Consider the following 23,743-nt stretch of genomic DNA (forward strand, 5'->3'; position numbering starts at 1 on the left):
ATACAAACGAAACGTGCTACAGTGTCCAGATTGCAAAAATTTGCAATCTAAACAAGGCCGGAGTATCCGGTACGGTTGAGTTCACCGTCTTTGTTTTACAGCAGAGCTCACCGTCTTTGACGATAGCTTTTGGTCCCACATGGAGATTTGCATGCATGCACGCACAAGTGCGCGCGACTTCGTGCAATTTATCATGCATGCATGCTGCCACAGTGATACATTTTTTTTGAGAGAGAACACAGTGATGCATTTATTTGTGTCACTGCACGTAGAGCTACTAGGCACCAGAGCTACCACATACCTGACGCAACTGATCATCTGGCATCTGCGTTTCACATTTTGCTTTGCTGGACTCGGATCCGAGGGCACGTACGTGTGCATCCATACGCCAGTAAAACAGCTAGCATGCATGTTGTGCACTGTTGCACTGTTGCACTATCGAAATTAATTGAACATGTAAACAGACGAATCGACCTCGCAAAAAAAAGCATACACCGTACCAGTGCACCAACAGTATACAGGTTAATAAACAACAGTAGTACGTTCAATCAAAGTACTGTGCTCAGTAGTACGTGTACGTGCATGCATGGCCCCTGCAGTTCATTTCTTGAAAATATGTGTACGTGCGTCGGCCCCTCCAGCGCACGTTCAAAAAAAGGACCGACAGGCTTGAAAATATGGCCCCTCCAGCGCTCATTGCAATGATCCAGGGGCAAGGATGGTATTTTTCTAGTCCGGTCCCACATGTCAGAGCCGCCAAACGGTCAACACCTAACAGAATGCCGACGGAATGGCATGAGGGAAAAGAAAAGTTCGAGCGATGGCACGTAGGTGACGACCAACTTTTGAGGGGTACGCAGAAGTGTGGCATCTTTTTTAAGGGTACACAGGTAAAAGCCTCTTCTTTTGATGATCGAAAGGTATAGATGATCATAAGGCCCGAGGCCCATCGACACACCAAATGGCCCATCGTTTTGGCCTGGCCCAGAAATGGCACGGCACGATGGGACGGCTATGCCTAGGGCACTCCCTTAGCCTGACGTGCCTGTCTGTCCTAGCACTTTTTTTTTTGCAAAAGGTATGTTATTAAGGCCCATATCAGTCATCCCCTCTCATATAACAACACCAAAACCTAACTCACCGTAGCCCAACTTCACTACACGTCCTCTGACAACTTCTCTCTTCCGCTCCACACCTCTCCTCCACGCTACTCTAACTAACCCTGGGCAAAAATAACCGAGAACCGAACCGAAATAACCGGAACCAAAATCGAATTAACTGAAACCGAAAATTTCGGTTCCTAGTTCAGTTCCTGATATTGAAGAACCGAAATAACCGAAGAAAATTCGGTTCCTACTCTCGGTTAACCGAAAGAACCAAATTACATGAATTATACTTCACTTAGGATTATGTTTGGTTTATGTGTAGTGTTTTATATTTGAACTGCTATATATTTGTGTTATTATATTGCTATTGTTTTCTTATATATTATTATTATTAAAAATGAATATAGTGTTGCATAAATTTGCCTTAGAACAAGTATATTTATTATTGTCTTGAGGTCTTCTGAAAAAATTCGGTTAGTTCGGTTAGAACTGGAACCGAATCGAAATGACCGAGAACCGAAATGCTCGGTTCCTAAAATTTTTTGGAACCGATCGGTTCCCGTTTTCTAGGAACCGAATTTTATCAATAACCGAAGGAACTGAACCAAAACCGAACCGAGAACCGAATAACCACCCTCAACTCCAACGCCAGTGCCTCTCCCATTTCTTCTCCACCAGTGTGCAAGGCGGCGGTGCGGTTGTGTAGGGGCGTGGATGCGCACTGCAACAGCGTTGGGCACAGTGGGCCCCTAGGGCCTACCCGGAATGGCCCGACCATGGTAAGAGGTGTGCCTAGGCCATAGGCGGAGCCCGTGGGCTGGCATGGCCCAGCATGAATAGCTCATCGGGCCATGCCTTTAATGGGCCCAGACCATATGTGTCGAGCCCTGCCGTCCATATGTGCGTGGCTTCTTATTTTCCGCATCTTGGCAACGTCGCAGCCACGTAATCAGTTCTTGGCAATGCATGACCGGACAGTAATAAAGCGACATCATTGCAATGAACAGATAGGGATTGAGTGTTTTTGTAGCAGTGGCATCTTCTTACGATCTGTACAGCACATAGCTCATTTAAAATACCATGTTCAGAACTTGAATAAAACCATTGTCATCAAACTACGCGTCCGAATTTTATTATGTTCCGTAACAAACAAGAACTTCAAAGCAAGACACCACTTGAGAGTGTGTGTGTGTATATATATATATATAATATTTCTGTAGCTGGCTATAGAATAACTTATTCTGTGGCCACTTTGAGTTACTATAGTTACTATACTAATTTACGAGACTACAGTAACTCCTTACTAAGTGATTTACTATAATATTATGATAAATATCACCATGAGTTGTAGTAACATGAGTATCGTAAATGCATATTCATGTTATCGTAAATTGGTATAAACATTATCGTAAATCAAGGTGGCTATAGAATAAGTTATTCTATGACCAGCTGCATATATATATATATATATATATATATATATATATATATATATATATATATATATATATATATATATATATATATATATATATATATATATATATATATATATGGAGAGTATATCAGTAGCCAGCTACAAAATAAGTTATTCTTGTAAAACAATTTTCTTGTTAAGCGCCTTATAACATGTTAATGCATTTTAAACTTGCCTCCGATTTTACAGGAACTTTCATATATTACCATGTTACATTTGATGATTGACAGTTTGACACTGAATTACTGATGCTGATGGTGTAAATGGTACTGTCAGTGTAAACATGGGTAACCATGCATGGAGAAAGAATGAACTAGTCAATTAAATAGTACATGAATGTCCTTTAATATTATATATAGGCAATTTTGTGTCTGTAAAAAAGATGCAATTAAAATTATAGACCAATTGATCTTGTTTTGCTGATAGAAATGTTAGGATTAGAAATGTTAGTACATTTGAATTATGATTACTACAGATTTTTATCCTCAGGGCAAGCTAGAACTCTTGTTCTTGTTATTTCTTTTATTAAATCTCATTTTGTTAAACTAAGAATTTTAGGGCTTATACTACGCTCTTAAGTACTACAATGGCATAAACAATCATTTGAAGTCTAAACCATCTCACTTAAGCTCAGCAGTAGGGTTTAAAGTGAGATCTAGGAAGAGGTAGCCATGCTAAACTCAAGAGGATATCAATATTTAAACTTTATAATGACTATTTACTCCAAAGGAATCTCAATGGCCATTATGATATAGCCTCATGTAATCCGCATTAACCTCTACCATTTCTCAAGAATCATGTTTGTGGTAGTGAGTGATGAATGTGGTTTTTCACGTAGCAGGCGAAGGCGAAGGCGGCGCCTGACACCAGCACCGAGGCGCAGATGGTGGTGAACTTGTCGTGGCTGACCCCGGCGGTGTAGGCGCCCAAGAGGCCGAGCCCGTCGACCAGCAACACGGTCCACATGAGGAGCAGGTAGCCGAAGCTCGCTTCTCTGTGCATGAGGAGGAGGCTGACGAGAAGCGACGCGGCGAACGAGATGGTGTTGGAGTGGGCCTGTTTGGTATTGCTCCAGCTCTAGCTAAAATAGCTTCGGTTGTGGCTTCTATGATGGAGTAGATTCTTTAGCAGGGCTGAAGCTAATTTGAGGAAACGTTTGGTAAAACAGCTTTGTCTAGTATTGAAAGAAGTGAAATGTCCATAGCGCCCTTCTCTTTTTTTATTTTTCTTTTTTTTCTTTTCTTCCTTATTTTTCCTTATTTATTTATCTTTTCTTCTGATATTATTCTCGGCTTGGACCGGCCTTCCTGGGTAAAACCTTCTGGAGTCTTCTTGGTGGCGAAGGAGGTCGGCTCGAGGGGCTGACGCGCGGGCCCGAAAACCCCCGAGCCCCCGGAGGCCGCGGGAAGTTTTGTCTTCTTGTGTCACGCTCCGGACATGACCCTGTCGGAGGAGCAGTTAGCAGGGCCACACCTAGGGAGCGGCGCCAGGGAGCCCCCGGGCATCGGTAGCTGGGTCTTTGTCTTCTTGTGCTCGGGCCTTGGCTGGCATCGTTAGCCGAGCAAGAGCCAAGGGCCAGGCTAGGAGGTGCCGTAGATCGGGAGCCCAAGGCTCGGGGAAGCCCCGAGCCCCAGGCGAAAACTGCGGTCGAGTCAGGCTCGGCCGGGTCTCTTTGCCAGAGGATGCGCGCGAGCGTGTCCGATGGGCATAGCCCCTAAGCCCTCGGGCGATCTTGAAGGGGTCGATCGGAGGGTCTTCTTTGTTCAAAAACCGATAGACCCGAGGTTTAACATACATGTATGTTAGGATGTTGTCGCCGACAAAGACGCGACCGCAGGCGCATCATGTGCATGTTGCTCCGAGCCTGCAACTATGCACCGCCGGTGGAGTGCATGTAGCTACAGTGCCTGCTGCTTTGCAGGTGAAGGGACAGGTTGCCGCATCAAATCACCTGGCCCCTAACCATATATGTATTGTATGTATATTTATTCCTTTAGCAGGAGCAGATTACATGTTATTGAACCATATTTTACTACTTCTGTTTGGGTGTAAGTTCTGTATTCAATTGGTATAAATTAATTATTCGTAAATGAGAACGGTCAGAATTATTTGAACTGTTATCTAATCTTTTTTTTGTTTTTTCTGATTTTATGTATGTTTTATTTAGTTCCCCTTTAAAAATTTCTAATTTGGCTTCTTTAGAAATAATATGGTTATTTTTTGGATTTTTTTTGAATGTCTATGTGTTTTATTTGGTTTGCCTTTGAAATTTTCCAATTTGGCTTCTATACAAATGATCTGGCTATTTTTCTACTTTTTTATTTGTTGTTGTATGTTTTATTTTCTTTTTCTTTGAATTTCTTTCAATTTGCACTTCATAGTAATTATCTGGTATTTTTTTGTTATTTCATTATTTAATTTTTGTATTTATTTGATATATTTTATATGTATCGTTAGATCTAGATTGAGCGGTTATAGGAATCGAGTGATGGCTGAGATCTGAACACTTGATTGTGTTTGTTTGTTGGAATCGAGTGATTTTAAGGGATGTGACACTCAGGTGTCACCTTTCCCTAAAACACTCGAATGTCTGGTAGATACTCCCTTTCATTATGATCTTGCTTCCTTAGTGATTGTTTGTTCTTGAAGTTATCTTGTGACAACCGGCAACTGACAACTAGGATTGTTATTGTAATATTATGCTCCTTTGTTAATAGGTCTTCAACATATTTCCACATTTAAGGACAATACTGTTAGTGTGCAATTGACTAAGGACATGGCTTCATGTGGTGACAGTACTAAGGTGCAAGTGGGGGTGAAGTAGTTGATTTATTAGTAGGATATGGTTGTTGCACTAAATTTTTGGAGACCACTCCCCCCTCCGGCCCTAGTTACATCTGATCCCTACATTATGACCTGGATGTTTTTATAGCAAAGTTGTAGGGGCGGGGGAGGGGGACTTTTTCTTGCTAACGATGCTAACGCACTTCTAGACGAACATGTCGCTGGTCTGTTAGCATATACTCCCTCTATTATGTAATATAGTGTATTTTAAGAATTTTAAGACAAATTAAGATAGAACATAACAGACGCGTGTACCCTGATTTTATTTCCTAATCAGATGCTATCATCAACGTGATTAATGATTATTGGTTGATAAATGGAAGGCATTTAATGTAAAATTGGTTTTTGTCCTCTAGCTTAGAATGCATTATATTCGAGGACAAATTTTGAATGCTAGAATGCACTATATTACAGGACAGAGAGAGTACAGGCTCTAGCATCCAGGTTTAATCGTAATTGACCATAGTTAACTTTCTAGTTGATCTAAGCCATCCATAGCCTAACATTTTGGGCCTAAACTAGACACTAACATGACAACTATTCCATACGGCTTATAGACGGGATAGACTCACATCTAGGTGAACACTGATTGTCAGTGTGGGCCCATGCTATGGATGTATATGCAGTCAAGAAGGCGCTGGAAGGAGTGAACTCATCGCCTTCCCAATGGGTACGTAGTCACTAGTTCAACTGCTAGTGTTCAACCTATCATTACAACTTGGGAGGGCGCCAGGGGCTAGTAGAACTGGTGGACTGATTTCCGGCAAAAAAAATTCAAATTTATGCAAATTTGACTATAATTAGAAAATTGAACAAAAATCTCAGTTGAACAAAAAAAAAATAGAACTACCAAAATATAAATAATTAGCAGAGGTGACAGATAGAACTGATATTCGCAGGTTCTCGGCGAATATCAGCTAAATTTTGAACCCTCACTACCCTCCCTCTCTCCTTGCTCTGATGCTCTCTCGGATTCTGATATTGAATTTCACAAAGGCTACTGGTAGCACGCAAATCTTTTTTATATAGAAATCTAGTATTAGACTGTTAGTTTCTTGTTGGTTTCAAGGAAATTCAACTGCCAACCTATTTTCTGTACCCATCCCCGGTGTGTCTTTCTCTTCAATTCTCACATTGAATGAGAAGTCGCTCTGGATGTGAATTGTCATGGGCCCTATGAGCAAATCATAAGGGATCCGGTGTCAAATTCTTGGTTGAACAACAATCACACAAATAAAACTCCTCAGTTCAGTGTCTAATTTAAGCAAAAAAAAAAAAACTATGATCACATAGCGGCGAAGAGCTCGTCCATGTCCTCCAAGCTCCGCCCGCTAGTCTCTGGCAGCTGCAAGTACACGAACACGAACGCGGCTGCTGCCACACCAGCATACAGGAAGAAGCACCCGGGCATGGTGATCCAGTCGGCGAGAGAGATGAAAGTCATGGTCACCAATGCACACGTCACCCGGTTCACCGCCGTGCCAAGGCTGGTGCCTTGCGCGCGCAGCCGCAGCGGGATGATCTCCGAGCTGTACGCGGGCGCCAGCGGCCCGAACCCCACCGAGAACGCGGCCACGAAGGCCAGCACCGACGTGACGCACGCCGCCGTGCTTACCGTGGACGTGGCACCGGCGCAGAGCGTCAGGGCCAAAGAGGCCAGCGTCACCGCACTACCGGCGGCGCTGGCGAGGAGAATTTACCATAATTTTATTCTGGATAGTAGTTCTGGCACTACCGGCGGAGCCAGCTACAGGATAGTAGTTCTGGGAGAGGCTATTCAGCAGCCGGCTACAAAATAAGTTATTCTGTAATTTACCATAATTTTATATACTAATTTACCATAATGTCAATACATATTTACGATAGTTGGGTTACTATAACACATGGGAATATTTACTATAACGTTATAGTAAACCACTTAGTAAGAAGTTACTGTAAATCTCGTAAATTAACATAATAATTATTGTAACTTAAAGTGGCTACAGAATAAGTTATTCTGCAGCCAGCTATAGGATAGTAGTTCTATATATATAGAACTACTATTCTGTAGCTGGCTACAGAATAACTTATTCTGTAGCCACTTTGCGTTATGATAATTACTATGTTAATTTATGAGATTATAGTAACTCCTTACTAAGTGGTTTAATATAACGTTATGGTAAATATCCCCATGTGTTATAGTAACCCAACTATCGTAAATATGTATTGACATTATGGTAAATTAGTATATAAAATTATAGTAAATGGAGGTGGCTACAGAATAGCTTATTTTGTAGCCGGCTACTGAATAGCCTCTCCCTATATATATATATATATATATATATACACACGTATGTATGTATATATGTATGTATGTATGTATTCTATTGTATGCGTGAACTAGCAAGCTGTGTGGGATATACATAGCAATTGCAAAACCATCGAAGAACTGAATTGTAAGACTTCACCCACTACCCACTCTTCTTTTATCTGTCGTGACCATTTGGATGGGGATCCAACTGTGAAAGTCTTCTTCCATCACCCAATCCTCTTCATCTGTCATGACCATTTTAAATTTGTTCCTTCGCCCTTGTGGTTTTGTGTCACTAGCCATTGACCTGAACTCCTGCGTAAGCTAACAATGTAAGCAGACATCTGTATTTTAAAAGAGATATAAATATTATTACTAGGTTAATTAGTTTGCTCATTCGTTCATGAGTTAGTTGGCTCATTAATTCGTTAGTTGTGTGGCTCGTAGTGACGCACCGGTTGTCACCTCGTTCATTCATAAGTTGGTTGAGTCGTTATTTCATATGTTAGTTCGCTCTTTGTTATTACACCTCGTTCATATATAGCAACGCACAATGTTAACGTACTTGGTGGGCAACATAATCCAAAATGAAAGAATGCTTTGTATATCAAAACAAGATGGCTGGTAAGTCTCCATATACTAAGTACCTTTGTATTTTTTATGCATTATTATGTTCCTGCCAAAGTACTTTGTATTTTCATATACAAAACATGATGGAGAAGAAATCAAAGACTAAGGAATAAGCCAATGCTTGGATTGAAGAATGATATGAAGCTCAACCTCTCTCTGTCTCCCTCACATGTGTTAGCTAAAGAATCTCTCTAGGTCATTTTCATTACCAAATCCCCTCTCTAATTGTGTTCTCTCTTTTGATGAAAGAAATGAAGATCATGACCCTCCCCTCCATTTCAAAGTGTAAGCCTCGAATCTCACTTGCCTTTATGTCTAGAAACTCAACTCAATCTCTGATCCACATGCCTGTTTGATGCAAGGAGCACTCTCTCCAATCTTATCACCCTCAAGCAAAGAGCTCCCCTCACTTGGATGCAAGAACATCAAGAAGACGAGCTTGAGCTTGGTGACCTCAAGTCACCAACTTATCAAGAGTAAGTTCATCAATCTCCTCTCACTCCCTAGAATATACCTTTCTCAGTCATGGTTTAGAAATTCCAAGCCTATCATTAGCCTCTCTAAATGTTGATCAAACCCTAAGCTACACAACCCTAGCATATCACCTAGACTAACCCCATATGTTCCCTAACACCCCTAGAGGCACTCTACACAAGCTCTAAACCAAATACCTCAAGAACACCTTTCCACATTGGTTTTGTCGACGTTCTGACGGACCATTCGACAAACACCACTAGACCGTCCAACAGAACCGAACCATTCCAACACCTGCGGACTGTTACACTTAGGCTAAATTTCCCACCAAGATCTCACAGATCGTCCAATGCTCCCACCTGTCCGACCCTAGATTCACACAAAGACCTTGTAACTTGACCGCAATCATTGAACCATTTCCTAATAACATGGGGCCATTCGTGGAACCCATGGACCGTCCGACCAATCCATTCGACAAAACATCCAGAGCACTAGTAGAAACCACCGAACCATCTAACCATGCACTGAATATTTTTTGTTTTATTACCACTTAACCTAGGCCCTTATCCATCCTAATCTAGACCCACCTCTACCTCATGGAAACACTAGTTGACCATCAAATCCCCTAGCATATTTCTCCCTCTAGCTCGTGAGGCTTAACCCTCTGAATCATGCCAAGGTCATGAATTTTTTCGAGTTTCCCTCAACTCTGTCTATACCACTTCAATAGTGGGATTCCTTATATATGAACTTATAAACATGTTGAATATTTCCCTTTAAAGTTTCTACATGTTGTTAAGTACAATTTGTATGCCCTATGATCACTGATGGTTGTTCTTGTACTATCTGTTACTACGACTTGATCCTACGTTTTAGCTGCGCTAGTGGAGTTTGCGCATGGTGACTCCAGGGATCCTCTTGCGACCATCGAGTTGGTGCAATGTTGGTCAGGAGGACGACACAAGACATCAGCCAGGCGGTCATGGAGGAGTCCTCATAGCAACCTTTATTTTGATGTAATAATAAAGTATATAAAAATGTGTGAATGAAGGTGCCAGATGAAGACACTCACACTCACGCTTCCACTATCAACTAAGATAGCGTTTGATTGGGAGTCAAGATGGGGTGGGACGGTCCCGTCTTTGGTTTCTAGGATGGGACGGGGACAGGACGACTCCAATTTCTATTTGGTTGAAGAGGGATGGGATATCAAAAGCGGGATCACCCACTGACAGGTGGGGTCCATTTGTCGGGTTTTTTTTTTCTTTTCTTCCTCCCCCGAATGGAATTTCTGCACCGACCATAGCTGCGGAACTGACCCCCTCGCCCACCGCTGCTCTGGAGTCGCCCGTCCCTGCTCACCAGAGTCGCTGGGCAAGGAGCAACTCGCGCTCGCGCATGGAGAGGAACCGGGCTATGGAGCTCGTGCGCCAAAGCCGAGGGCGGAGCTCGCCTGCCTGCTGTGGAAGGAGCCGGGGGCGCTGCTCTCCCACCCGGCCACACTGGTGGATCCAGGGACGCTGCTCGCTGCCGTGTGCTCGGTCTCACCCCCGCGCCTAGAGAGCCGGCCCACTATCGTGACCGTTTGCCGGAGCCTTGCCTCGCGTCGGCTCCTCTTCTTCCTCCTGCATGCTCTTCCTCACACCTACACAGGCCATCCCACCTAGGGTAACTCCGTGCCCTCGATTCAGAGGGGCAGGGGCGTCCCGTATTTGAGGGGAATATTCCTCTTAGGGACCGTCCCACCCCAGCTCGTTCCCAACCAATAGCCCCAAAAGAGGGACCATCCCACCAACCAAACACTACCTAAAGGTTAGACCCGGTAGTGATAATATTAGAATCATTGTCGCAGAACCGACCAATTTATAAGAGTACAAGTACAATGGCAGCCCGCAAGCGGTCGTACTGTCATACTGGAACCCATATAAACCCGGTAGTCCGTCGAGTACCACGACCGGTCTCGATAAACGATTTACAACAACCAAGATCGTACAGGATTCAACATACATGCCACATATTACATAAAGTTCACAGATACATTTCATCATCAGAGTACAAATAAAAGTTATTACAAACCGAGTTTGATAAATAAAGCGGAAGCAATTAAGTTCGAAAATAAAGTTTCCAACATAGTTGATACAGTGCCAAGTAAGATCACGGTCCACAAAAGCAAGGATAGGAATTAATAAAGAAGCCTGCCCAAGGCTTACTCCTCATCCACAGCGGGATAGAAGCAACTCTTGCAATAACCATGATACACAGTGCCATCTGCAACAATGGGAAAATAAACCCTGAGTACGAGAAAGTACTCAGCTAGACTTACCCGTCATGAACCAGAAATAAAATGACTCCAAGGATTATGCAAGGCTGTATAAGTGGACGTAACTCGACAACATTTTTGCGTAAAAGCAATTGAATCATGGTACAGTTATAATTTCTTTATCAGGTTAATTATAGCTATCCAATTCTAGATTAGCAACTATCCTATGCCAAACATGTGGTATATCATTTAGAAGCATACAATAGTAACCATAGCAGGTATTGTAATTCCATATTCATCCGAACCATCATGTTTCACAATACAGTTGCTACGATGTTGGGACTAGCCAAGTTTCTCACTATCCGGGAGAGACGGCGATTCGAATCGATTTCAACCAGCTGGGAATTTATTCCTAACACAAACCCAGGTCTACCAGCCACGATAGCCTTAGGTCACCTTTGGTACAACTCAGGTACACATTTCGCGGGTCCATACCGCGCCGCACAATCTGGAACACCAGATGCCAAGATGCTCAGGCCAAGCCTGCCCTTGGGCTCAGTCTGATCATTCCCCAGAAGGAGCGCACAACAGAACGGTTCCCGGCCTGAGTTGAATTACTCGGCTTCGCAGTCGGAACGAGTTATCTGGCCAGCTAAGTGAGAGGCATGCGTTCAATCTTGTCAAAAGCGCCAACAACGGTACGGTCCTTAATCGACACAGACGGGGATAGATCCACACCCAAGACCTCCATATCTTGTTGCTTCTCTATCGACTTCCCGTCCGGTCTCGATTTTCTTTTACCCCATGGTTCTGTTCCACGATAGCAAATATAGCCAACCGTGCTCCGGTATCCACCTATATCTCGCAGGTGACAGGACATCACCCGACTTCTACCGGTCTAAGCATGGCTAAGCATATTCGATCCTGGACCTATACCGATTAAAGGGTTAATATCTGGACAAGGAATTTATATGCATCAAGTGGTTCCATTCAACTCTTATAACCTAATGCATCAATCATAAGTACGTAAGTAAACATTTGTAAATTACTGGGAGACTTAGAATGCTCTGGGGCTTGCCTCGCAGAAAGGAAGTAGGGCGGTGGTTAGGACACTCCAGAAGCTCTTCAGGGTTCTGCTCCACGCCTTCGGGAGCTGCGGCTTGCGGATTCTCCTGTTGGTCCCCTTCCTCTGCTTCTTCGAATTCCAGCAACGTGATCTCTTCCTCCGATCCTAGATGCATGAATGTGGCATAAGTATTACGAATGCATATATGTGACACATCACTTCCTTTGTTGTTTCTAGCTAAACTACAAGTGACAGGGGCTCGTCTAGCAGTGGGAGGGTGGAGGAGGAAATAAACATAGAAGCGACGACAACGCCTCTAGACCATCATCCTCATGGCTGCGCAACAGCGACAACGGATCATCAAAAGACTTAAGCTTATCATCAGAGAGATTTTTCTTGTCCCATGCCAACTCAAGACGAGACATCACTTCCTTTGTTGTTTCATCGGCCAGGCCGATTTCATCGGGCCTAGGGCGCCCGGCCAGGGTGCAGCGCAGCAGAGCTGGCCTAGCTGGTTATGGAACCGGCCAGGTCGGTATGATAGGGAGGCCGACATCTTCTACCTCCTTTTCTTTTCGGACATCGAATGCGATGCTCCAAAATATTACTTGTGATTATATTGCTGACTAGAACATTGTTACAAAGTCCTCCTAATACTCTTGGCCACTTTTTGTCGTCAACAATCACTTTTTGAAGTAACTAAAAAGGATGTCTCTACTTCTTGCATTGATTTAATTGAATTAGACTTGCCCATGCGCAAACAAGCTTGTGTTGAGAAAGTGGTCGTAGATTCATGCTCACAAGAAATTGCAATGGAAAATGAGCAACTCAAGCAAAAAGTGGCTCGCCTCACCAAGAACTTGATCTTAATGGAAGGAAAGACGGAGCAAGCCCAACCTCATGCTCGTATGAGTTAAAACAGCTTGTGTCTAGTGATGATCTATATGGAGTCCGATTACACGATATATTAGGTCACACCCTTCGTATCTCGTATGTAATCCAAACTCATAAACCATGGTCATACGAGTTACAACTCGCATCTAATGATAATACAGAGTCATTTATTAGGTTCCGTACGAAGGCTCGGACACATTTACTACTAGGGATATAGAAAACTAACTCAGGACGTGGACGCGCCCTTGGACGACTGACATCTTGATGGAAGCTTGGAGCAAACAGATCATGTTCCAATCTAGTACGTAGCTAGGAGCAACAGCCCCGGTAATACATGAAGAGCAGCAGCACCAACTGGACTAGGGTTTTACGCGCACCGCGGCCTGAACCAGTACAAATCCTTGTGTCTCGTTTGTTACCATCTGATTCCTCTTACGTGATCATGTTGCTAGGAATTGCCGGAGCTAAATCATCCGACAAGTGGCTAACACTATTTGAGCAAAACCTTGGTGAGCGTTAAATTCGTTAGAGATTGATGGATCAAGACAATTCCGAGTGCCCATATGATTGCGTGCCAGGCAAGGAATTCCTACCTTATTTTACCATAGAATGCAACAAGAGATTGTCACACATGAGGGTCTTTCAATGTGGTATTTGGAAGCGGTCGAACTTGGCTTAGAAGTCTTACCAGCTAACGACATATTCGCTACCGGTGTAGATTTTTTGAAATTGACCATAACTTTTGAGGACATTCAATTTTTATTCCGCCAGAAGAGACTCAAACTAAGTCAAATTATCCTATGGTGCATGTAAGTGTTTTCTTAAACTCATCCTCAAATCTGGTTATATGTACTTGTGCTACCTTATAACCACACATGTGTCGTACTTTCATGTAGCAAAGAGTGGATGGATGCGGCCAAGTTGAGCGTGACGAACGCATACCTTGACCTAAATCTCATTTGAGAGGCACGTCACGCTAGACCTCTATTGTGGCAAAATGATCATCCTGCATTTAAGGGTGCCAAGGGCAAGGCGAGGGAAGAAATTAGGAAGGGCTGCCACAACGAAGCAAGGAATGCAGCTGCAATATATATTAGGAATGCATTAGTTGCTCATCAGAGATTCCAATATATAGAAGAGCCTCATACAATTTTGGGTAAGATCGACTACTTTCTTTTTTCATGTTATCTGGTAGATGGTTTACATTGACACCATTATCTTTTTTGTACTAATGCAGCGATCACTTCATCTTAGCAACCATCAATTTGAGAGTTGGTAGGATAAACCATCTATGACTCTATGAGAAAAGATAAAAAAAAACATACCAAAATTTCATCAGCGTATTACAGACGTAAGTAATCGTAGTTTATTTCTTGTGACTCTAATTTTCCATCCAATTATTGTTATAGTAAAAGTGATTATTTTGTTCATTAAACAGCGCCTACAGATATTACAATAAAGAAGGTGAACCGCATGACCCAGAGAATAAGGATACGATGATTGTTTCTCTACATCAATGGGACGACCATTTTCTAACTCAAATAGTGATAATATTGATTATATAGTTCATTGTGTTTCACCGTATTATTTTTTTGCATGTCACCGACCTGTAGTGCTTGAAGCAGCCTCTCAGAAGCGTGCTCTGTGGCTACTATGTATGTCAATGGATGAGAACCAACGGGTGTTACTACAATAACCCCGAACACTTAAGTTGATCTATCGAACCATATCATATGCATATGTTCATTCATATCAATCTAGCTAATTGTGCCCCTTTCGTTTTGTGCAGCATAAACAGTTTAGACCAAATGAAGTAATTACCCAATACGGTATTCAAGAAGTTCAAAATGATTTCTGCAAGTTCTTGGTGCGGGAGGTTCTTAAACGCGGGGGGGGGGGGGGGGGGGGGGGGGGGGGGCTTATTCTTTGATCCTAACTCAGAGTATGCTGCAGATCCTAAGTTTGAGTCTCTTGGCGCTAAATGCGTGCATCCCTTCTTTTCATTTTTTGAGCGGTAGCACAATTAATGTAAATTTGTAGTTTGTAATGTATTTGAAATTGTGCTACAAATACTTTGTTGATCATGTGCGTGTATTAGTTAACTAATTCACTACTGTGTATTTATGAAGTTAATTTGAATCATTTGCAATCACATCTGAAATTGGGTGGGAAAACGCGATTTCAAATATGGCAAGAAATTTCAAATTCAAAAGTTTGAAACTGATTTTTAGAGGCGCTTCTGTTTACCGACCCTAAAAATACATTTTCAGAGATGGCTGCAACCACCCCTGAAAATACTATTTTCAGGGGCGGATTTCCTAACAGAACCGCCCCTAGAAATGTATTTTCATGGGCGGTTGAAAGACTATCGCTAGAGATGCCCCATCTTTACAATCGGTTGCATTGTAGCTGTTTGGAAAATCGGCCCTAAAAATCCAATTTAACTGCCCCTAGAGAAGTTTTCTGTACTTAGTGATGGTAACTTGTATGACTTTGAGATTTATTCAAACGATCGTATCACATGTTTTAGTTTATTTTAGTATAACAGTGCAGTGTCTGGACGCACACTGCTCTAACTGTTATGGGCTCGTGAGATTAATTTGGAGATTTATCGGACCGTTGTGTCAATTTGGAATCGGACTTCTCACTGTGCACTACTGTAGACTAGTGCGCTGCGTTAATTTGGAAGTGAATACGAACCGGGCCAACTCTTGACAAGTGACAGAATCAAAAAGCAGCTACATATGACATAACGGTCATCATCTCAATTATTTGGTGAGCCGACATCATACAGTCACTACCGGATACAGGAGCTTTGCTCGGCAAAGCCCCAAAACACTCGGCAAACCGTTTGCCGAGTGTTACACTCGGCAAACGACACTCGGCAAACCGTTTATCGGCAAATGGTGTCAATCGTCGGGCACTCGACAAAGACTATGTCGAGTTCAAAAAAAACACTCGGCAAACATTTTTCGGGGAAAAAAAACAAGTCGCCGGCAGCACCACCATGCCGCCGCCGCCACCACCACCACCAAAGCTGCCGGGGAAGAAGAAGGGGGAGGGGAGGGGCGCCCGCTGGATCCGCCGCCGTCGAGGCCTCGCCCTCACCTGCACCACTAGATCCGCCACCATCGAGGCCGCGCCCGCATGGAGAGCAGAGATGGAGAGGGACCGTCGAGCCCTCCTGCTCCGCTCAGGCCCCCACCACCGGGGAATCCGGCCACCATGGGCGCGGATCCGGCAACCAACAGTGAATTCGGCCATCATGGGCGCGGATCCGGCCACCACGGTCGCGGATCCGCCCACCAGCGGCAGATCCGGCCACCACGGTCACGAATCCGGCCACCACGGTCATCGGAGAAGGAGATGGGGGAGGAGGGTGCGCCGGCCGCCGGGGTTACGCCGCCGCTGGTGGAGCAGCTCAGGGGAGGAGGGCACGCCGGCCGCCATTGGAGCAGCTTGGGGGAGGAGCGAGCGCCGATGGAGCACGTCGGGGGAGAAGGGCGCTCTGGCCGCCGGGGGATCACCTCCGCCCATGGAGCAGCTCGAGGGAGGAGCGACACGGCCGCCGATGGGGGAGGAGGGAGTAGGACGGGCTCGGGAGTGGTGGCATGGTGGGCTTGGTGGTGGCGGGAGGCAGCTCGGTGGGGGAGGAGCTTACGGGGCGGTGCGGTGTGGGTGCGGGAAAGGGAAAGGAGGAGGGAGGTGCGGAGGAGGGAGGTGCGGGAAAGGAGGAGGGGGGCAGGGCGGTGCGGCCGGGAAAAAATATTTTAGGAGGAGGGAGGCAGGGCGGTGCGGCGGGAAAAAAATTTTACTTCTTTGCCGAGTGTCCTGGGCACTCGGCAAAGTTTTTATTTTTATTTTTTTTCTTCTTCTTCTTCTTTCCCGGAAAAAAGATTTTACTTCTTTGTCGAGTGTCCTAGATCTGGACACTCGGCAAAGTTTTTTTTATTTTTTTCTTCTCCTTCTTTCCTAGAAAAAAGATTTTTACTTCTTTGCCGAGTGTCCTAGATCTGAGCACTCGGCAACGTTTTTTTTTCATTTTTTTTCTTCTCTTTCTTTCCCAGAAAAAAGATTTTTACTTCTTTGCCGAGTGCAAAAAAGAAAACACTCGGCAAACCCACTCTTTGCCGAGTGGTTTTTTTTACACTCCGCAAACCTCCTCTTTGCCGAGTTTTTTTTTTTTGCCGAGTGTTTTTAGCACAGCACTCGGCAAAGAACTTGTTTGCCAAGTGCCTGAAGAAATACACTCGGCAAACGTAAAAACACTCGGCAAATTTAAGGATTCCCGTAGTGAGTACATTGTTTTAGATATATACAAGTATAAAGGTAGTGATAAATTAAAAGAAATATAAGGCTTATTAAGAAATATAAGCAAACACACGAATTTGGCGAATATTCAATAAATACAGTCCCTGTAGTAGTATTTATATGGACTATGCACACGCTTAAGAACCTGCGGCAGTAGAATTAAGACGCGTGGGCTGCATGCATTTTGCATCATCATATATATCAGGACGATCCAGGAGTCAATTGGTCGTCGTCGGCGGCGGCGGCTTCTTCTTTCTTAAGCTTGCGGTAGTCGTAGAGGAAGAGAACCGCGCAAAAAACGACGAGTGTGGGGACGAGCAGCATGACGACTTTGGTGGAGGTACCCCACTTGCGAGCGCTGCCGGCGGCGTAGGCTACGAGGAGGGCGAGCACGTCCAGCAGCATGGCGGTGTACATCGGCCAGAGTTGGAGGATAGTGCTAGGGCTTGCCGCCTGCTGCCCAGCTTTCTTCCCACCCTGCAGTATCATCCGCAGCAGCAGCGCGGCGATGATGCTGATGGACGCCATGAAGGAAAGGGAGTTGCTGTAGAAGAAGACGTTGTACCGCGTCTTGCCTGTGTCGTGGAGGACCGGGTCGCCGGCGGCGGAGTGCCCGCCGCCGTCCTCCCTCCACAGCCCGCCAGGTGGCTTCAGGCCCGTCAGGTACGTCACGCTGGCGCCCAGTGTCCCTGCCAGCATCAGGTACAGCACCGTCTTCATGTCGGCCTCTTGGTCGTCGTCTTCAGTCGCCGGCCGATCAGTAGTACTAGTACCTGCGCCTTGTTTCCAGGGGAAGCATCTCACGTAGACCGCCACCAGAATGGCCGCGGCGGTGAGCACGGCGGCGAGCACGAGCACGATGATGGAGGTCTTCAGATGCATGGAGCTTCCGGCAGAGTAGGCGCCCATGAGGCCGAGCATCCCGGCCACCATGCAGACGTAGAGCGCATAGCAGTTGATGCCCAGCCTGTACAGGTGCTTGCTGCGGAGGAGGACGATGAGCGCCACGGACGCCATGAAGCTCGCCGCGTTGCAGTAGTAGAAGACCCTGTAGCGGACGGGGTACTTGTCCTGGAGCACCGGGAAGCCGACGCGGTGGCCGTACCTGGCGTCGTCTTCCTCCCAGAAGCCGCCCGGCGGGGTCAGGCCGGCCTGGTACGCCAGCGTGGCGCCCAGGATCGCAAGCATCAGCAGCACCTCACGCTTCTTCTTCAACCGATCTTCTTCCTTCTTCTTGGTCGTGCTCGTGCTCGTGCTCGTGCTGCCGCTGTCCGCAGCGGCGGGCGCCTCCGGCTCATCGAGCGTGAAGAACAGGATGTGGATCACCACGTAGATGAGGACGACACCGGCCAGGGCGACCGTGTAGACGGAGGTGCTGGCGTCCCTGGAGCCACCGGCGGCGTACGCGCCGATGAGGGCGAACAGGTCCAGTATCATCACCGCCTCCAGCGCGTACTTCCTCAGCACAAGCTGCCGGTAGAGCAGCATCGCCGTGATGACCAGGGACGCCACCAGCGCCGCCGAGTTGAAGTAGAAGAAGACCTTGTACCGCACGGGGTGCGTCGTCAGGAGTATTGGGTCGCCGACGTTGTGACCCGCCCCGCTTCTTGCCCACACGCCGCCAGGTGGATCCACACCTGCTGTGTAAGAAATGGTTGCCGCAAGAATGGGAAGCAACTGGATATCTTCACGATTCTTTTGCCAGTCGACTTTGGTTTCTCCCTCCTGTAGACATCTAGTACGTACAAGAAATTAAAGGATAATATATATTATTAGTTGTTACCGATCGAGTTTACTTTCTTTTGTCACTGTTAACTACTCTATTTACTATTTTATTATTATTCACCATCATACTGTTGTGACGACCCAGCAATTGATTAATCTTTTCCTTACTAACATATAGTCCACCCATTTTGTTGTCAATTGAGGGTAGCAAAAATGGACCCTACCAAAGGTTCAATGGTTTAGAGATTTTGGTGTTGAGTGACAACATACCCAATGGAATTAACATATATTGTTCGCTAGTATACAAGTAATTGGTCTCATGGATGTGTAGCGATGGACTTAGGTATGAGGTGGCTTATATATCCAAGTCCATCACTGCACATCCATGGAATTGGTCTGATGCGCAGGAGAACTCTAGTGCATAACACCGGTGCACATAGGAAAGCTGTGATGCTCTCTTCGATGATCACACAGGAAATATGTATGACATCCATTCGTCCAACGGCTAGTTTTTGTCACAGGAAAGCTCTGGTGCCCTGACTCTAGTGTACACAGGAGAAATCTGGTGCTCACGTAAAGGCAAGCAACGGCTAGTTTTTAGCACCGGAAAGCTCGGCCGCAGGAGAAACCCAGTGCTCACTATATACACCCATACCAGGCCATTTGGAGTGTGTAAGTGCTTGGAGAAGCTAGTCTGCAAGATTTTTTGCCTTTAGAGATAACAACACTTAGAAAATTCTAGTGTATATTTAGATAAAACTTGTGTAGATTTTTATCAGCAGGTTTTAGTCTTAGTATTTAACTGACCTAATTCAACCCTCCTCTTATCCGTCACGGTCCCTTCATTGAGCCTTTTTTTACCTTCAATTCAACCCTCCTCTTATCCGTCATGGTCCATTCACTGAGCCTTTTTTTTACCTCACTAAACCATCATATGCTATCACATCAATGACAAAAAAACAGTGGGTTTCAAAATATATTGTCATTTTATTAGGCTCTCCATCGGTAGTAGTGAACATACATACACCCATCTATCTTCTGGAAAATTACCTAATTAGCTCTCGGTGAGGATGAGGCTGTGTATATTTACTGCTTGGTGCACGTAGATTTGAAACATTAATTTTTTCGGAGAATGATAGCGTACAGCTACATGTACAAAAAAAAAATACTATAGATATATGAATTCTTCCAGAATTGTTTAAGATGTTAACAAATTTATGTAGTAGTAAAGAAAAATGTTTTACATGTCATAAATTGGATGAATGCAGCACAGAGGAAATTAAGTTCCAACCTAAAAAACTGAACTATATATGAATGCTAGTGACAGAAAAAAAAAGGGTCTGTACTTGGTACCTGCTGCCAGTGTCAACGCAAGCGGGCTTGTATTTCTGGGCAACGAGCAGCAGGGTGGAAATGGCGGCCGCAACTAGGACGAGCAGGAGGACAATGTAGGCGGTGTGCTTGCTGTCCCTGCAGCTCCCGGAGATGTAAGCGCCCCCAAGGCCCAAGAGTGCTATGACGATGGGCCCATACAGCGCCAACTGCCTCTTTCTCAGCTCGAAGCGCTCCTCGAGCTGCTTCTGCCGCTTGTGAAAGGTCACAATGAGCATGACGACCAGCAGGGATGCGACGAAGGCGGTGGTGTTGAAGAAGAAGAAAGCCTTGTAGCGGGTGGGGTGGAGGCGCTGCAGCACCGGGTCGCCGGCGGTGTGGTGCCCCTCCTCGGTGCTCCGCCAGAAGCTGCCGGGCGGGTTCAGCCCAGCCACGTACGCGTCGGTAGCCGCGAAGACGGCTAGCACCAGCTGGATCTCGCGCCTACGGGTGATGGTCTGCTTCTGTCGTCGTCCCGCCGCCTCCGACGACGACGACGACGGCAGACTTTTTTTCACCGTGAGCCAGGCGATGGCGTAGGCGAAGATGCCGGACGCCAGCAAGCAGGCGCCGCAACGGGTGGTGAAGTCGTCGTGGCTGCTCCCGGCGCCGTAGGCCCCCATGAGGCCCAGCATGTCGACCATCATGATGAAGCGCACGAGGTAGAGCAGCAGCCTGTTGCCCAAGCGCTGGTCGTCCTGGTGGACGATGAGGAGGAGGAGGCCGACCAGGAGCGACGCGGCGAAGGAGATGGCGTTGAAGTAGTAGAAGACGATGTAGCGCGTGTAGTTAGTGTGGCGGAGGATGGAGTCGCCGACCAGCTGCCCTTCCGGCGTGTCTGCCAGCCATGAGCCGCCGGGCAGGTTGAGCCCCGCCGCGTAGGTCACCGTCGCCACTAGAGTCGCCAGGAGCAGCAGGCACTTCTTCAGATCGTACTCCGTCGATCCGCCGCCGTTGGCATGTCCGCCGGAATTATTGTTATTGGCCATTGTATTGTATTGTTGGGTGCTTGCATTGGACTGATCGAGCGACGTGGATGAAGCTTTGCGTTGGGTAGAGCTAGCTGATGTCCATGGCCTGGATTTATATAGCATCGTTCTGCGATGATGTCTGCATGCGTATGTCCCAGTAATGGCATTACTTGATCAGGTCATCCTGTTTTCGACTTTATATATAATTCCCTTGTCATTCCAAGGATCTACTTTAAGTAGTAAATGTTTTATGCATGCCCTTTATCTGCTGCATCCGGTACTCTCGTGCATGCAAGTGACCATTGCCAGCACGTTAGGTTTCGGTCCGTCATGCATGTCTCGTATTTTTAATTTCCAGCCGTGCTTATGGCCGGTATTCCCACGCAACGCGACAAAAGACCTCGATCTGATCTACACGGCAGGTTTCGGTTCCTCATGTCTTCCATACGTACTTGTTGTGGAGTACGTCATGACTTTAATTTCCGGAATTGATTGAGTACCAAATTTGGGCTATCATTAAATTTATCTCAATGCCGGATGGATGGTTCAGGCTTTGTTCAGTTGCACGGTTGTTGATCCCCGAGAGCATTATTTCTACTCCGGGAATTAGTGGATTCCCATGTTGTCACCCTATCCCTGTTGGGAATTAGTGCGAATCCGAGCTGTTCCTCCCACGCCTTCTTTTGATGATCGATAGGTATAGATGATCGTAAGGCCCGAGGCCCATCGACACACCAAATGGCCCATCGTTTTGGCCTGGCCCAGAAATGGCACGGCACGATGGGACGGCTATGCCTAGGGCACTCCCTTAGCCTGACGTGCCTGTCTGTCCTAGCACTTTTTTTTTTTTTTTTTTTTTTGCAAAAGGTATGTTATTAAGGCCCATATCAGTCATCCCCTCTCATATAACAACACCAAAACCTAACTCACCGTAGCCCAACTTCACTACACGTCCTCTGACAACTTCTCTCTTCCGCTCCACACCTCTCCTCCACGCTACTCTAACTAACCCTGGGCAAAAATAACCGAGAACCGAACCGAAATAACCGGAACCAAAACCGAATTAACTGAAACCGAAAATTTCGGTTCCTAGTTCAGTTCCTGATATTGAAGAACCGAAATAACCGAAGAAAATTCGGTTCCTACTCTCGGTTAACCGAAAGAACCAAATTACATGAATTATACTTCACTTAGGATTATGTTTGGTTTATGTGTAGTGTTTTATATTTGAACTGCTATATATTTGTGTTATTATATTGCTATTGTTTTCTTATATATTATTATTATTAAAAATGAATATAGTGTTGCATAAATTTGCCTTAGAACAAGTATATTTATTATTGTCTTGAGGTCTTCTGAAAAAATTCGGTTAGTTCGGTTAGAACCGGAACCGAATCGAAATGACCGAGAACCGAAATGCTCGGTTCCTAAAATTTTTTGGAACCGATCGGTTCCCGTTTTCTAGGAACCGAATTTTATCAATAACCGAAGGAACTGAACCGAGAACCGAACCGAGAACCGAATAACCACCCTCAACTCCAACGCCAGTGCCTCTCCCATTTCTTCTCCACCAGTGTGCAAGGCGGCGGTGCGGTTGTGTAGGGGCGTGGATGCGCACTGCAACAGCGTTGGGCACAGTGGGCCCCTAGGGCCTACCCGGAATGGCCCGACCATGGTAAGAGGTGTGCCTAGGCCATAGGCAGAGCCCGTGGGCTGGCACGGCCCAGCATGAATAGCTCATCGGGCCATGCCTTTAATGGGCCCAGACCATATGTGTCGAGCCCTGCCGTCCATATGTGCGTGGCTTCTTATTTTCCGCATCTTGGCAACGTCGCAGCCACGTAATCAGTTCTTGGCAATGCATGACCAGACAGTAATAAAGCGACATCATTGCAATGAACAGATAGGGATTGAGTGTTTTTGTAGCAGTGGCATCTTCTTACGATCTGTACAGCACATAGCTCATTTAAAATACCATGTTCAGAACTTGAATAAAACCATTGTCATCAAACTACGCGTCCGAATTTTATTATGTTCCGTAACAAACAAGAACTTCAAAGCAAGACACCACTTGAGTATATATATATATATATATATATATATATATATATATATATATATATATATATATATATATATATATATATATATATATATATATATATATATATATTTCTATAGCTGGCCATAGAATAACTTATTCTGTGGTCACTTTGAGTTATGATAGTTACTATGCTAATTTACGAGACTACAGTAACTCCTTACTAAGTGATTTACTATAATATTATGGTAAATATCACCATGAGTTGTATAACACGAGTATC

At 45.3% G+C, this 23,743-nt stretch overlaps 1 protein-coding gene across 1 annotated transcript; it reads right to left on the reverse strand.

Moving 5' to 3' along the window:
- Positions 1-17,553: 17,553 nt before the first annotated feature.
- LOC136489448 (uncharacterized) lies at positions 17,554-21,437 on the reverse strand. The gene is made up of 2 exons (XM_066486080.1): positions 20,431-21,437; positions 17,554-19,087 (listed from the first exon to the last, which is right to left on the reverse strand). The coding sequence occupies exons 1-2, from the start codon at positions 21,435-21,437 to the stop codon at positions 17,554-17,556; spliced, it is 2,541 nt and encodes an 846-aa protein (XP_066342177.1).
- Between the last annotated feature and the right edge of the window lie 2,306 nt (positions 21,438-23,743).

The sequence above is a fragment of the Miscanthus floridulus genome, chromosome 10, assembly GCF_019320115.1.
Source record: "Miscanthus floridulus cultivar M001 chromosome 10, ASM1932011v1, whole genome shotgun sequence".
NCBI classification, from domain to species: Eukaryota; Viridiplantae; Streptophyta; class Magnoliopsida; order Poales; family Poaceae; genus Miscanthus; species Miscanthus floridulus.